Source organism: Galeopterus variegatus, unplaced genomic scaffold (genome assembly GCF_000696425.1).
Source record: "Galeopterus variegatus unplaced genomic scaffold, G_variegatus-3.0.2 Scaffold1784, whole genome shotgun sequence".
NCBI classification, from domain to species: Eukaryota; Metazoa; Chordata; class Mammalia; order Dermoptera; family Cynocephalidae; genus Galeopterus; species Galeopterus variegatus.
Window position 1 is genome coordinate 40,657 of NW_007727895.1, and position 15,887 is coordinate 56,543.

General features: G+C 52.3%; 3 protein-coding genes across 3 annotated transcripts in view; 2 read left to right on the forward strand and 1 right to left on the reverse strand.

Moving 5' to 3' along the window:
* Nucleotides 1-625, forward strand: part of LOC103595513 (proteoglycan 3-like) — a 3,050-nt gene extending 2,425 nt beyond the window's left edge. Inside the window, exon 4 of the mRNA XM_008578935.1 lies at nucleotides 587-625. Within this exon, the coding sequence (XP_008577157.1) occupies nucleotides 587-625 (39 nt within the window). The remainder of the gene's footprint in view (nucleotides 1-586) is intronic.
* Nucleotides 626-1,143: 518 nt separating this feature from the next.
* LOC103595503 (proteoglycan 3-like) lies at nucleotides 1,144-4,720 on the forward strand. Its single transcript, XM_008578922.1, has 5 exons — nucleotides 1,144-1,204; nucleotides 1,682-1,995; nucleotides 2,678-2,809; nucleotides 3,769-3,880; nucleotides 4,662-4,720. The coding sequence occupies exons 1-5, from the start codon at nucleotides 1,144-1,146 to the stop codon at nucleotides 4,718-4,720; spliced, it is 678 nt and encodes a 225-aa protein (XP_008577144.1).
* A 5,127-nt stretch (nucleotides 4,721-9,847) lies between these two features.
* The window catches only part of P2RX3 (purinergic receptor P2X, ligand-gated ion channel, 3), a 38,502-nt gene continuing 32,462 nt past the window's right edge, over nucleotides 9,848-15,887 (reverse strand). Inside the window, exons 9-12 of the mRNA XM_008578927.1 lie at nucleotides 11,675-11,768; nucleotides 11,329-11,394; nucleotides 10,589-10,666; nucleotides 9,848-10,034 (exon numbers count right to left, since the gene is read on the reverse strand). Of these exons, the coding sequence (XP_008577149.1) occupies nucleotides 9,921-10,034; nucleotides 10,589-10,666; nucleotides 11,329-11,394; nucleotides 11,675-11,768 (352 nt within the window). The 3' untranslated portion in view covers nucleotides 9,848-9,920. The remainder of the gene's footprint in view (nucleotides 10,035-10,588; nucleotides 10,667-11,328; nucleotides 11,395-11,674; nucleotides 11,769-15,887) is intronic.

Here is a 15,887-nt window from a genome sequence, read left to right on the forward strand (position 1 = left end):
GAAGGAACGAAGGAACGAAGGAAGGAAGGAAAGGAGAGAAAATGTCTTGGAGCCAAAAGATAGAAATTCCAGTTTCTCCACTTCCCATGTAACCTTGGAAAGCTGTTTTCTGTCTTTGAATCTCATTTTTCACATCCGTGAAGTAGAGATAATCATACATTCCTGATGGGAATAAGTGAAGGTGAGGATCAAGGATGTGATGTATATAAACCACCTAATGTAGATAAGAGCTGGAGGGGCTGAGGCTCCCTCTGCCTCCTACCTCCTCCCCTCATGGTCTCCCACCTGCTCCCTGGGATCTCCAGTTCACTTCCTGGGATATTGACCAGTGGGAGGCTGCTCCTGGGGTTAGGGGGCTTTGTTCACACTGAGACACTGTAGGGGCACTAATAATTATGCCTGGACAATAGGTGTAACATGTAGGACCCTCTCGAGCAAACCAAAGTGCATGGACACTCGTATATGGTAGCAGGCCCCGGGAGGCAGGACCCTGCAGTCCCAGCAGAGAGCAGGGCCCAGGGTGAGAACACTGAGCAAACTTTCTTATCAGCTCCACTGCCTCTCCTCCATGAAACCCGCCCCGCAGCCTGGGGCAATCATCCTGGCTTCTTCCTACTTCCCCTAAAACCTAGAATAAAAGCTGCTTCTAGGGCCCAGCAGCCAGAGGTACTGAGAGTGAAGGCCTCAGACTCTCAGGAGGTAAGTTCCCTCTCAGCTTCCAGGGGAAAAGGGGGTCCAGGGCTTGGGAGGAAGAAGCACCTTATGGGGCAAACACGTAGGAGGCCTGTCCTTATGATCAGGATGGCCACTGTCTTCCTCCTTGTCCTTCCTCAGCATGAGTGAAATCAGCCCTGACCTTGAGCAGATCTGCTCCTGCGAAGTCTGGGCTGAGTGTCATCTCAGGGGGCAGCAATGAAGATTTCAGGAAAAAGGGACTTTTGTACTTTTGTACCCCATTCTTTTCCAGACTCTTCAGCTCAGGGTCTGTTCACTGAAGAGGGAGGAAGCTCTCTAATTTGCCCTTTAATCAGTGAACTAAACAAGTACTGCATCTTCACTATGTGCCAGGAGCTGTGCTAGACACACAAGGACGACCCCAAGGAGGACAGTGAGGTTGTGTCCTCACCACAAGGCTGAGTAGACATGAAATGCCTTCTGCTCCTGCCCCTTCTTCTGCTGGGGACAGTTTCTGCTCTTTTTCTAGGTAAGCCCTCCCCTTCCCTTCTCACTCATCTTTGTCTTTTCTCCTTTTTCCTACTTTTTTTCCCTTTTTTTCTGTCATGAGATCAGAGCCATAATCTCCCCTCTTCAGTTGACTCAGCCCATCTTGTAAGATTTCTCCTGGTCTCGGAACTGTGACCTGAACTTTCTGTCAGGGCTCTTTAATAAGGAAACGGCACCCAGCTGTTAAGATGAAGGGCTGGTGACCGCTCCAGACTTCTCACATGTGTTTCCTCCCACCCTAAAAATACAGACCTGACCTGTGGTGTCAGCCAGAAGCCAGGCTCTCGTCCAGGTGTAACCCAAGAGATCTCTTCTCAGTCAACACCCAGGAGATCCTTCAGTCTCGGCTTCCTTCACAGGGCATCCCTGGGAATGCTTGAGTGGGGGCACTGGATCTGTCCATGGTCCTGGAAGAAGGGAGAACTTGATCTGAAGGCAGGTTACTTCTTCTTCCCAGAGAACGATGCCCCCCATCTGGAGAGCCTAGAGACAGAGGCAGACCTGGGCCAGGATCTGGATGGTTCAGGGGAGCAGAAGAGTGAGTTGGCCCTGACTGAGGAGGTGATTCAGTCAAAGGGAGAGGAGGTCGAGGCTTCTGCATGTCAAAACACATTTGAGGATGAGGAAGCCATGGAGCCAGACCCAGCTGCCTTAGACAAGGACTTGCAGTGCCCCAGGAAGGAAGACACAGTTCAACTGCATGGAAGTCCTGAGTGCAAGACCTGTCGCTACGTGTTGGTGCGGAGCCCCATGACGTTTAGCAACGCTCAGGTAAGTGGCAGGGAGGCAACTGTGGAAGACCCCGGAGAGAAGAGAGTGAATTTAATCTTCTGTTTCCTATTCATTTAGATGAGTGGTTCTCAAAGCCTACTCTCAGAATCACCTGGAGGTCTTGTTAGAACAGAGATTTCTGAGACCCCCCCCACAATTTCTGATTTAGGACGTCTGAGGTGGAGTCTGAGAATTTACATTTATAACAAATTCCCAGGTGATGATGATATTGTTGGTCTGGGAACTGCACTTTGAGAACCACTGATTTAGACAAAAAGCTTTGGTATTAGACATAGATGCATTAAATTCTGGCTCTGTCTCTCAGTGGCTGTGTTGCTTGGGCAAGTCACTTCAACTTTTGGAGCTTCAGTACCTTCATTTGGACATAGAGTACCAACCATTTAGAGTTGTGGTGAAGATTAAATGACAATACATGGCAAGCATTTGGAATAGTCCCTGGGTCATAGTAAACTCTCAATAAATGGTGCCTATGATTATTATGAGTATCATTATTTCCTGCAAGAATATCCTGACAACTGATTAAGGAGCAAAATATAAGATTAAGGGAGATAAGTAGGTACCTTATTTCTAACCCGAAAAATGATGTGGGGATCTTGCCTGGAGACTCTGGAATTTGAGTAAAACAAGAGTGAATTCTCTACTCCACCTCTTCTCTCTGCAGAATGTCTGCAGAAGATGCTACCAAGGCAACCTCGTCTCCATCCACAATGACCATTTCAACTATCTCATTCAGCGCAGCGCCAGTAGACTCAACCAGGCTCAGGTCTGGATTGGTGGCATCCTCAAGGGCTGGGTAAGTCAGGGGCTAACTCCCAGGTACAGGAAATTCTTTGATTGTCTTAACGGAGCACCTGCTGGTGCCAAGCCTTGGCCCAGCAGCTAAGGTGTCCTGAGAGTGGCAGGCAATGACTTGCTGGAGCTGGCTTGCTCTGGCCTGGGAGAACTGATGGTGCACATCTCTTCCCAACTCCATATGCAGTGACCACATGCTTGTGACTTGAAGTCAGCCATGGTGGGAATATTTACACCAAGGAAATTGTCAATTGCTACAATCAGGGCTGCTTCTGACTCTCCATCTTCTCACCCTCCCTAGAGCAGGGTTTTAAACATTTACCAGCACACTACTAGAGTAAGGAGACAGAATCCAGGGCCAGCTCAGTCACTTATTAGCTGTTTTGCTTTCTCAGAGCCTCCGTTTCTTCATCTTTAAAATGGGGAGGGGGCTGGCCAGTTAGCTCAGTTGGTTAGAACATGGTGTTAATAATACCAAGGTCCAGGGTTCAATCCCTGTACCAGCCAGCTGCCAAAAAACAAAACAAAAAACAAAATAAAATGGGGAAATTCTTCTCTCAGGGTGGCTCTGGGATTGGAGATGAATAAGTACCATTATATTTGGGACTCAAAGTGTGGTCCACGGACCAGCAGTATCAGCATCACCTGGTTACTGTTAACAAAATACAGAATCTTGGGCCCCATCCCAGACCTCCTGAATCAAGACCTACCTTTCAGCAAGATCTCTGGGAGATGGATATGCACAGTAAAGTCTGAGAAGCCTACTCTGTGTGATGGCTGGGAGAGATGGTTGCTCTTCCTTCATCATTGCCTGCAAACCCCTCAGGGATGGGTTTTTACGTACCTGGCTCCTGGCCAGGTGGGTAGTGAGAAGAGGCAGCAGTGGCTATTCTCTGAGGCCCCCAGATCTTCCTGTCTTCCTGGACCTCTGCCATCTGACCCAGCCGATCACTTCTCTAGTTCCTGTGGAAGAAATATTGCTGGACCGATGGGAGCTCCTGGAATTTTGAATACTGGGCCTCGGGGGAGCCTAGGAGTGGGAGTGGCTGCTGTGTGGCAATGAGTACCAGAGGTGAGGGGGACTGGGCACCAAGGCAAGGAGACGGGGTAGCCAAGTGGACTCTCACATAACATCCCTTTGAGCTGACTGGACACATCTCCCCAAACTCACCACACTCTCCCCTAAACGGAGCACCAAAGCCCTGTCTGTGAGGGGGTTTGAGACATAAGGATTCCTCAAAGCAAAACCTAATGACAGGTGCCCTCTTTGGGTGGCAGGTGGGGGGGGGTTCTTTACCTCTGATAGGAGGGCAACAAATTCGAGTGACTGATGTGACAAATGAGAGCAGCAGATGTGAATATAAGGTGTGGATGGGAGAGAAGAAAAAATGTGGGAATTAGAGATGGCTGAGAAAGAAGACACCAGCTTCACACAGCAGATGTGGCAACCGCATGGATGACCAATGTGAGGGAGTGTGGTATAGTGGCTAAGACCATATGTGCTGGAGCATCTCATCCCAGCTCTGCCACTTGCCAGCTGAGATACAGGTTATCTCCATTAAGCCTCTGTTTCCTCATCTGTGAAATGGGGATGATGGAAGCATCCTCTTGGAGCTTGCAAGTCATGGTGAGGATTCAGTGATAGTCCACATAAAGTAATTAGCACTCTGCGTAGGTTGCGGTAGGGTCTCCATAGATGTTAGCTAGTAGGGATGTATGGGAAACATGACTGTCAGATAATGATGATGGCTGTCGAAGGGGGCACAGAAGGTGCCTGAGGAGACAAGGGGGCGGGGGGGGGGATGGGCCAGACCCAGATAGGCAGCTGACATCACTGTGCTCTCTACCGCCAGCGGGCCATTGGCGACGAATTCAGTGCGAAACGCATCTGCCCTTCGTCTGCTCCTTCTAAGCCAGGGAGGGGCACGGAGACCCTGCGCTGGAGCTTCCTCTCTTTACACCTCTCGCTGCCCCCGTCCCACCCTCGACACTGGGCTCTGTATCCCAGCCTCTCCTGGTCACAAATCCAGATTTCCCACAGCATTTCCTGACTCTTGTTTCTTCCTTGCTTACTTTGGGGGACTCCCCGAAGCTGGGAAAGTCCTGGTAGCGCTCACTCCTGCAGGAAAGTCCCACGCGGCAGAGGAGGGTGGCGGGCTGCTGGGGTGGGGGTGGGGGCCGCGCTGTTCGCTGCAGCGCCATCTGGAGGCAGCGCGGGGACCAGGCGCAGCTGTCCCGAAGGCCCCTCTCCGCCCTGCTCGGACTCCCCGCCCCACCCGGGCAGGGGAAGGTGGATTTGGCGGGGGTGGCGGGCAGGTCCTCCTGCGGTGTTTGGATTCAGTATGGGGTGCGGGGCGAGACGGCTTTCCAAAGTAGAGGCGATGGGGCTGATTCAAGAGTTGACGTTGAGTACTGAGACCCCACCCGGGGTACACCACGAGGAGGCGGGGAGAAAATGGTCTTGTCTTGGGGCAGCCTGCTTCTCCATCCCTAGTACATTTTTGTCCTCCGATAATGGCCCCCATTTCCCATTCTCCCAGCCACCTCCGTGAGTTCAAGCCCCCAGTCCATCCCCAGGAGGGCGGCCGTCGTCCCCTTCCTCCATCCCAGCCTCCCTCTGTAGAGGGGTGACATTCCTCGGAGGGAGCTGCCTCCCATCAGGAGGGCCTTGGGGCCACAGTCAGAGTGTCTGGTGGCAGCCTGGCTCCCACTCCCAGTTCTACAGCCCCGCCTCTGCTCCTCCCCCTCCCACTTTCTCAGACCCTGTGGACACTGAGAACACTGTTGCTTCTCTTAACTTGGTCCCAGGCAGGATGCTGGAATCCAGGAAGGATTTAGAATTGATTAAGCAGGAAGCTCACACCTGAGACTGGGAATTAAGACGACAGAGAGCCTTGGATTGTGGGGGAGAGACAGAGAGAGACGTACTGGGGTATATTTCTACATGGAGAATATAAATACACATACATGTGTGTGCACGCACAGAAAGATACATGTATCCTGGTATGTATATGAGTCAATATTTGTATACATGTGTACACCTGTATATGTGTGAATCTGTATATGTAAATACCTAAATCTGTGTGAGTCTGTGTGTATTTGTGTGTTGTTTGAATGTGCACACATTTATACATCTGTGTATTTATGGATATGCTTGTATGTCTGTGTACATCTGTGAGTGTGTATGTCTGTGTAGTTTTGCTCCTTATGTGCCTGAATCCTTGTGTAGATGCATGTATGTGTACCTCTGTGTCTTTGACCAGTATGTGTGTTGGTGTGTATATGTGTGTGTAAGCATACCTGCGTACAGGTCTGTGTTTGTGTGTGTACGTGTGCATCTGTACAGGCATCTGATGGGATGTGGTTACAGGAGCAAAAAGAACAGTTTTCCCAGATATGCTGTGTTTCTAACGGTGTTGGAGCTGAGGGAACAGGACAGGGTCAGAGAGCCCTGGAGAAAGTGGGTGGTGGAGAAAGAGCAGGGATGAGTCTTTGAGCATGGGCAGGCCTCTGGCAACAGGAGAATGTGCTCTGGCACTGTCATGAACCTCAGCTGTTACAGGAGCAAAAAGAACAGTTTTCCCAGATATGCTGTTTCTAACGGTGTTGGAGCTGAGGGAACAGGACAGGGTCAGAGAGCCCTGGAGAAAGTGGGTGGTGGAGAAAGAGCAGGGATGAGTCCTTGAGCATGGGCAGGCCTCTGGCAACAGGAGAATGTGCTCTGGCACTGTCATGAACCTCAGCAATGCTGGGACCTGGGACCTGTCTGTAGGTGAAAAGGCCTGTCCTCAGCAGAGGGGTCTGTCCATCTGCCTTGGATGGAGACTGGGTCAGGGAGTTCCTAATCACAGTATGGCAGGTGGCCATTCTCCTCAAGGGCACAGGAGGGGAGCTGCATGGGAGTAGGGGCCCCTGCACAGGTCCCTGCACTGCACACTGCAGTAAGTCAATTCTTGATGCTATGCTTCTAAAAATCAGTAGAATCTGGCTGTGGGGAGTGCGAAGGATTTGCAGGAAGGGAATCTCTGCACAGGTAGCTCTGAGACTTGTGTTCCTGCTGAATGCCAGGCCCCCTTTTATCATTCTCCACTTATCTCCCTGATGGGAACAGACTCTAGCCAAACCCAGTAGCCCAACATCCTGCCAGCCAAAACCAGGGGTAGAGGTAGGGAGGGCGGCTAAGACCCCTCAGACTGAAGCTTACTTGAGGAAGGCCGGGGTAGATAAGATGTCCCTCAAGTCTCCAGCACTATCTGCTATTGGGACTCAATTCCAACCCTTATATATTCATTCCTTTGGCTATTTAAGGTCTTCCAGTCTTGAACACCCATTGATTAAAGAGCAAATACTCTGGAGAGATGAAATTCTCCAGAATGTTATCTATTAATACTCCTGAGAGGCTGATCGGCAACTTGCTGAGAACGAGGTTTTATGAGAAGGAACACAGAAGGGCAGGATGTGTGGAGCTGTCAGTGGGTATGGTCGGGGTGGGGTGGGAGGGGGAAAAGAGAAGCTATTAAAAGGAAATAGTGAACAGAGACAGTGCTGTGTTTACCATTTTCTCTTCCTGGAGATTCATGACTATATTTCCCAGTATTCCTCTGCAGTAAAGTTAGGCTCTGCAGCATGCTATGGAATCTGGCTGATGGGATGTGGTTAGAAGTAAAGTAAGCCACTTCCAGCCTGGTTGTTAAATTATCCCCTATGATCCTCTAGTTCTCACTTTGCCACAGTGATCTAGGAGTGTCTCAGATGACATAGCTATCGGATGGAGGGGGCTGTCTGACTTAAATTGTTATATTAAACCTTGAAACTTGTTACTGCCCCAAAAGCTGATTTAGCCTAACTCACACATGTAGAAAAGAAGTTGCCAACAAATTTCCTGATTTTTCCCAGATAAATAAAGCACAGAAGTCAAGATCCCAGACTCCAGAGTCATAAAGTTCTGAGTTCAAGTCCCAGCTCTCCCATTTCAGTTTCTTCATTTTGGTAAGGCTCTGTTTCTTCTGTTAAATGAGGGCTGAATTAGACTGTGCCTGTTTAGCCCGTTGCTTGCCAATGGTGACTAATCATTAAAGGTTTTATGCTGAGTGATTAATAACAAATCAGAGCAACCTCTCCAGGATTGGCGTGAGGGTCTGTGTGATTATACTTGTGATTGTGTTGTGTAAACCATGACGCGACAGAGACAGGTTAACTGTTATGACTACTGATATTAGCTCTACACATAGCACACAGAAGCGGTAGCTTAGTCGAGATATAGGGAGGATGACATTGGGATCACACACACTTGCTGGCAGGCGCAGGAGAGACTGAAGCACCCACAGGAAGACCACCCCAGCTTGGGGGAGAGGGAGGAGCTGCCTCCGTCTCCTCATTAGAGAGAGTCCCTAAGACCCCAGCCCCAGCCCAACCTCCCAAGAGCTGGATTCACCAGGGATGCCTGTGGGACTCCCGGTTGGAGAACATGATGCTACCTTCACTGATGTCTTTGCTGGAGTCTGATCAGATCTCCAGACACTGCCCAATTCCTGAGGTTGTTTCTGTGGGTGGGGGCAGAGTGAGGGAAGGGGTGATGAGCATCGTGTGGGGGAGTCTTACCCCTTCTCCCCCTGGGGTGGGGGATCATTGGGGTCGTGCCTTTGCAAGTAAGTCCTCACCATTTGAGCCTCCCAAACTACTCCCAAAAGGTCCCTTCCCCACTTCCCTGCACCTTCTGTCGAGGGACCAGCCCTCCAGATATGGTTACCTTATGATCATGCCCACACTCCAACTTTTCCAGCGGTGGATTTACCATGAAGCTAATGAAACTTAAACTTGGGTCTACCCCTGAATTCTGTCCTGTGTGATTTCTGGGCCTCTCACTGTAGGAGAGACAAGAAAGGGGACAGTGGACATCTGGGCCAGTGGAGGCAGGGGTGGACTTGACGGTCTCTCAGCAGCCTTTCCAGCTTCCTTCCCCAAGCGGCAGGACACCTGGGTTTTCTGTTGGTCACTATGTGGCACTGAACAAGTCATTTTCCCTTTCTGGTCTCAGTTCGCTTATCTGTAAGCAAGAAGTTTGGACAAGACAGTTTCTAAGGCCCCTCAGCTTCTGGCCTTAGAAGTCCGGCCACCTTATGAAGACTGTAGGCCGACCTGGCTGACCAGTGCACAGGGTATTGGGTCTCACTGTAGCCTTTTCACCAGTGTTCTAACGAGGACTGCTGACCTCCCGGAACAGGGCCCAGCCTATGAAGACAGGATCCCAGGCCCAGGAATCACCTTTGACCTTGGGAGGGGTGGCCTAATCTGCTCCTGGAGTGAGGGGGCCCAGATGTGCATGGGTGTGTGTGGGGTCCCAGAGGGAGACCAAGAATGGCCCCTTCCCTGGGTTGGGGACAGCTGTGGGTGAAGTGAGGAAAAATTCACTGACAGTCACACCTCCTGTTTCCTTCTGAATTTGGGACCCACCAAACCAGAGAAGAGACCCCACAGCACCGTCTAACTGGTCTCCCCTAAAGTGGGGATGGAGTTCCTGGGGACAGCGGGGGCTTCCTCTTTCTGAGCCTCATCTTGGTCAGGGCGGAGGCGGCTGAAGTGGCAGACAGGCCCCTGGGGGCTCCCTCTTCTCCCAGGGGCGTGGGCGGTGGGGCCAGTCAGCCCTGGGCTCCAACACCAGCTCTCTCACTCCTGGCTGTGCAGCCTGGGGCAAGTGACTCAGTCTCTCTGAGCCTCAATTTATCTTCAAGACAGGGAAACTAATATCTACCTTGTAGGATGAGTCTACGGATTAAATGAGGTCATGCGTGTGCAGTGCCTGACACTCGGTAGGCCCTCGTGGCCACTGTCATCACGATTATCATTGCTATTCGTTGGAAGGGGGGTGATGCAGGTGCTCTGCCCTGGGAAACAGATGGGGTGAGGCAAGGGGTGAGGGTGAGAAGGGGGTCTTAGCAGGGAGCAGTACTGGCTGTCTGCCCGAGCAATGGGAGGTCCAGCCACCTGTCCCGGCTGTGGCCTCATGGGGTGAGCAGCAGAAATGAGAGCCCCTCTTCTCCCCCTTGCCCAGGCGGGGTCCCTGTTGGGAGGCCTGGAGCCCAGGGGTGAGTGCAGGGCCCTGGGGAGAGGCCCTAGTGGCCGATGGAGTAGGCCCCCGAGTCTGTGGACTGCTTCTCCTCCGTGGTCTGGTCCCTGGGGTATGCTGGGTTGGCCAAGGCAGCGACCTTCAGTGTTGTCTCACTCACCTGCAGGCAGAAGGGCTGGCATTGTTGTGTTCAGACTCTGGCCAAGGTCCTCCTCTGCGACCCCATTGGTCAGACTCAGAGTGGGGACCCACGGCCTAGTCACTAGGGGAGCTAGAGCAAAACCTTCAGTGTTGTCTCACTCACCTGCAGGCAGAAGGGCTGGCATTGTTGTGTTCAGACTCTGGCCAAGGTCCTCCTCTGTGACCCCATTGGTCAGACTCAGAGTGGGGACCCACGGCCTAGTCACTAGGGGAGCTAGAGCAAGCCTGGGTAGCCCCAAGACTCTTTCCACATACCCCAAGCACAAACAGAAGACTGAGCATCCCATAGCAAGACTGGGAGGGAACAGCGAGTGGGTGGGACAGTGACGATGGTGCCCCACAGAACACCTGAGAGTCTCTGCAGAGCCCACTCTTGGTCAAACTCTCTCTTGTCTGGAGCCCAATAAACTCCCTTTCAGAAGACCCTGAGAGGTGAGTCACTAGGAGTCCCCAGGACCCAGTGCCCCTCCTTGCCCTGCCCCGTCAACCTGTCATGCTCCCTCCCCCACTCACCTCCTCAAACTTCTTGGCTTTGTACTGGTCGGCCCCCTTGAGGAAGTTGAGCAGGATGATGTCGCAGAGAACAGTTCCCTGGAGGAGGAGAGGCGGGCAGGCTCAGAGGGGCTGCCCCGGGTGGGCAGGAGCAGGGTGGCAGGAAGCAGTGGGCTTGGGTGCCCCAGAGCTGCCCCGGCAGTGGGCAGGACAGCCCTTGGGCAGACAGCAGGCCAGGGGTGGGGGGCCTGCCCTCCAGAGACACCTGGCTGATGTGTCCTCCTAGAGAAATGACCAGGGGTCTTCATGGCCTGCCTTCCAAACTCCTGGGGGCAATCCCAGACCACAACTACACAGAAGGACCTGGTGGGAGAAGCCAGGGGACTGAGGGGTAGCAGTCCCTGGGAGCGGGGCTGTGGCCCTGCCTTGCCAGGTGGGCTCCGTTTCTCATTAAGGCTTCTCAGGTCTTTAGAAACCCTAGAGTCTCTTTCCCCACCTTCATGGTGAGAGACAGGAACTGTGTAACGGGGGAGCCTTCTGGAAATCGGACGGCTGCTTCTGGGCGGAATGAGTTCTCCATCATTGGAAATGTTCAAGCCAGGCCGAGTTGGCAGGAGGTGGTGGAGACCAAAGCCCCCGGCAGGAGGGAGGCTTTACATTTAGAAGCGGGGCTTACCTCGGTCGCCCCCCTGTCCACCGTGCTGGCCCGGACCCCCACTCCCGACTGGCCTCCCGTCAGAGCCTGGAGGGGCTGAACTCACCACTCCCACGGAAGTAAAGGCCGCCACGGAGCTGATGATGGTGGGGATGATGTTGAACTTGCCCGCCTGTGGGCGCAAAGACCAAGGCGAGTGGGCAGAGGGCCCCGCAGGGTGGAGATGAGGCCCGAGGCTGAACTTGGACTTCCAGCCAGTGGAGCCACAGGATTCTTGGTGGGTCAGCAGGTCCCACCCCTTGATGGTACAGGTGAGGAGATGTGAGCAGCCGAGGGCTTCAAAGCTGGTCAGGGGCAGAACGCTGCCCCCCCAGAGGAGCCTCTTCAGGGTGCAAGGACTGGTCGGGGCCACCTCCCCGTGTCCGCCCCATGTGCCCGGCCTGAGGACTCACGTTCCCATACACCAGCACGTCGAAGCGGATGCCGAAAGCCTTCAGGAGCGTGCGGTACTCGCTGCCGTTCTCCATTTTGTAGTACTTGGCAAACCTGGAGGCCAGAAGCAAAGGCGGGTCCTGCTGTGGGTTCCTGTCTCTCCTGCCTGGCCCTGCAGGGTCCTCTGGGGCTCTACAGCTCTCACTTACCGATCAGCCCTCACCAGTGGTCTGGTGAGACACCTGTGTGCTTAGCGGACCCCTGCACAGGGCTTGTTAAAAACGCATTTGGGGCTCCACCCTGGCCCATAGAATCAGCATCTCTGTGGCTGGCACCTAAGACTCTCCTTTTTATATAATTCCCCTAAATGATTCTGATGTGCAGGAAAGCTTGAGCCACTGCTGGACTCCAGGCTTTTTCCGTTTTACCTGTTTTACCAGGTGTCCCAGGGCCTGGCTCACTGCAGCTGCTCCACTCTCCACAGGCTTCTCAGCCTTCCTGGGCTCAAAGCCTGGCCCTGCCACTCACTGGCTGTGCAACTTTGGGCCAGTTACTTAACCTCTTTGGTACTCAATTCCCTCATTCTTGAGTGGGAATAATACAAAAGTCCTGCTTCGCAGGGTTGCCATGAGAATTGAGTGAAACCACATGCATCAAGGGTTTAGAACAATGCCTGGAACATAGTAAGAAATAGGAAAATATTTGCTGATGTTGGCTGTTATTGCTGAAGAAATATGTTCGCATGTATAGAACAGTTTAAAAAATTGCTCTCAGACACCTTGTCTCATTTCACCCTTGCAACAAACCTAAGGGATAGGAATGTGACCGCTCTAGTTTTCAAATGAAGCTTCGAGGGGGTTAGGTGACTTGTCCTGGGTTACCCAACTGGTGAGACACAATGCCAGATTTGCCCAAGACTTTGTCCTTGACACCTTCTCTGCCTTGGCTGCTGTGCGCCAGGAACCCTGCTGCGGAGGGACTTGATAGGATGTTCACAGTTAATTCTTACCACAAACAGAGGCGGTGTTCAACACAGAGCTGGGTGTTCATACCCCTGCTGAAGAAGGGATTTGCCTGTAGTTGTGCAGTCAGTAAATTCTGGACTTGGGATTTGAATTGCATCCATCTTTTGGTTTCTAAAGCCAGTGCACTTTCCCTGCAGGACTCTGCCTATCATGGGCAAAACTTTAACATTAGCAAGTGCGGTTCTTTGGGCTACTGCCCCACAGCTGTAAAATGGGTTCCTGATGCCAGTATCCTTGGAAAGTGGTGAGGATTCACTGAGATGATGAGGGTCAAAAAGCACAGAAACCTTGTAGCTGTGTGGGGTCCACATTGCTCTCATTCAGCCTGGAGACTTCCTGGCAGTGTTTCCCACCCCCACAGATTCCCAGGCCTCTCCCAGTCTGAAAGCCTCAGTGATTGACGTGATACCCCTCCCAGGGACATCTGCATTTGAAACTACACAGCAGTGAGAAGGAAATGCTCAGCACCAGTGAATCAATAATGGAGGGATTACAAGCATGGAGGAAGAGAATCTGTGATGGGGAAGGGTCACCTTAAATCATAAAATGCTGGCCACTCTCTGCTCTGGCTGCCATCTGGCAGTGGGGAACTCTGGAGTCTAAATCCTGCCTCCACCACTTGCCAGCAGTGTGGTCTTCTATGTTACTCAGCCCTCGGGGTGTCAGTTTCCATGTCTGTAAATATGGGTGGGCTCATGCTCCTCCCCAGGTCTGTTGGGGAGAGTGGGTAAACACTTGCTGAGACCCTTTGAGTCGGGCACGATTGCAATCCCTGATTTAGAGATTCTGTCTGTCCCTCCACACTCATCTCTGCCCCTTCTCTGCTCCGCTCTGAGCTCTGGGAGCCCGGTCTGCTGAAATGGTTTCCACCAAGCTCTCTGCCCTCTGTCTCCAGGTGGGTTCCAATGGAAAGGACCAACAGAAGATCAGAGGGTGGAAAGATAGAAAGGTCAGCGTGTTTGGTCTGCTGGGCCTCTAACAGTGGCTTAGTTCCCCACCTAAGGCCAAGAGCCTTAGGGCACCCTGTCCTGTAGCCTGGGCATTCTCCAGGTTTTGGGAGCTGCTCCCTCCCCTTGCCTCCACCAACCTGGGTAGTAGCAGCTTCCCTGAGTTGCCAGCCCCCTGGGGTCCTTCACCAGCTTTGTTGGTCCCCTTTACCCCACGTGCACCTTTGTAAACAGTCCCTTTATTCAATTACCCCTTTTGAGATCACCCACCGTTTCCTTCCAGGACACCTGCCCTTACCACCCCGATTCTACAGAGGAAACTCAGGTCTAGAGAGTTTTATCTGGGTCAGGAGTGAATGCAGTACAGGTGGCACATTTCCTGTCTCTGCCTGTGCATGGGCATGGCCAGAGCTTGTGTGCCTATTTCCTTCCAGGACACCTGCCCTTACCACCCCGATTCTACAGAGGAAACTCAGGTCTAGAGAGTTTTATCTGGGTCAGGAGTGAATGTAGTACAGGTGGCACATTTCCTGTCTCTGCCTGTGCATGGGCATGGCCAGAGCTTGTGTGCCTGGGTGATGTACCTGCTGCCTGCCCGAGTAAGGCCAGACACTGTCCAGTGAGAAGAAGTTCCCGGGGGAGCCTGACCTGGGAAGCCATTTCCCCATGGGCTTTGGAGCTGACAAGCGATGCAGGGAAGGCAAAAGGATCTTCTCCAGAGCATAAGACCCAGAGTAAAAATGAGAGTGGCCCCCAAAAGGAGGCCAAAGGAAGTGTAACACTTAGCCCCAAGAAGAAAAGGCTTGGGGGTCAGGGAAAGAGGAGAGGGGCTAAACCATCTTTAAAACTATAGTAAGTTAAGGTCTAGGTGGTGGTGGAAGAGAGTTTCACACACCAAGGCAAAAGAGGATGAATTCAAGTGGCAGCAGCAGGAGAATAAGGTAGACACCAGAAAGGACAACATTTCTATAAAGATGAGGCGGTCCAAGAGCCTACTTCTTCAAGGAGACCTTTCAGGAGATTTTAAAGAAGTCTGGAAAAGAAATATCTGGAAAGGGCAGAAGGCTCCAGGAAGTCTTCCCTGTGGCTCTCAAGTTGGCCTGAGGGTAAGTATAGACTATCACCATCTCCACACCCACCATTTACAGAGCACCAGCAATTATGCAAATCCTGTAGTACAAGCATCTCAGTTAATCTCATGAACAGCACACAGTTGTTGAACCTTTTTATGGATGTGGAGACAAATCAGAAGGTTATTGCTTGAGCTGGGATTCTGATCCATACCATGATTCCAAAGCCTGTGCTCACAACCCCTGAAGCGTTCTGCCTCTGAGATCTAGGTGGCTGTTAAGGATACAGGCAGCCTTTGTGCAAGATCACAAAGCCCTTCTAAATTCTGTGTTCTGGCTCATATCACTGGAGAATTCAAGGCCTTCGTCTCAAAGATGTGGCAGTTGAGGATCATGTGGGCTGGGCAGGGGTGAGAGGGTGGGTCACAGATGTTTGGGGCAGGGCAGAGGTTGGGACTCTAGTCATGAAGTCTTCGTTCCTGGCCCAAGACTGCAACCGTGAGAAATGCTCTGACATCGATGCGGAGAACAAAAAGTCACTGGGCACTGCCTTTCAAAGCAAAAGCTGGCTAAATTTATCCCGGGAAAGAATGTGAAGGGAACAGGGAGAAAAATCAAAGCGGACTTGGTTTTTCTCCAGCACCTGCTTTCCAAGAGGCAATAAGCATGGTAAGATCATTATCTCACCACCCACCCACCCTCGGAGGAGGCTTGGCAGGGACTGGTTCCCTTCCCAGGGGGCAGGGAGGAGGAAGAGAGTACAGGGAGAAAGGGCCCGGGCTGCAGACAGAGGAAGGACCCAGGAGTCCTGACTTCCGCACTCCAGTGTGGCTGGTGGGATCATAGAATCTGTTCCACCCCCGTGGCAGAGACGGCTCAGTGGTCACCAGGGTGTGGGTTATCTTCTCGCCGGGCACACAGTTGGACCACATTTCCCAGTCCTTTGCCTCTAGCTGGGGACCCCTGTCCTTATCAATGGAATGTGAATGAAATGGAGGTTTGTTACCTCAGGGCCGAGGTGGTTCAGAGCAGTGTAACTTCTACATCTTCCCTTTCTTCACCTGATGGCCAGCTGCTCAGGAGTCAGGGGAGCATGCGGAGGCCCTAGGGGAAACTGAGTCAAGATAGCAGGAGCCGAGATCCCCAAATGACTGCATGGAGCTCTCCACTCCCACCAAGCCATAGTGTATT

What these genes read in the sequence shown, in the direction of transcription:
- LOC103595503 (XM_008578922.1), top strand. Translation starts at nt 1,144, where the DNA reads ATGAAATGCCTTCTGCTCCTGCCCCTTCTTCTGCTGGGGACAGTTTCT. An exon ending in AGTTTCTGCTCTTTTTCTAG is followed by an intron (nt 1,205 to 1,681) that starts GTAAGCCCTCCC and finishes TCTTCTTCCCAG; the next exon opens with AGAACGATGCCCCCCATCTG. An exon ending in TGTGGCAATGAGTACCAGAG is followed by an intron (nt 3,881 to 4,661) that starts GTGAGGGGGACT and finishes CTCTACCGCCAG; the next exon opens with CGGGCCATTGGCGACGAATT.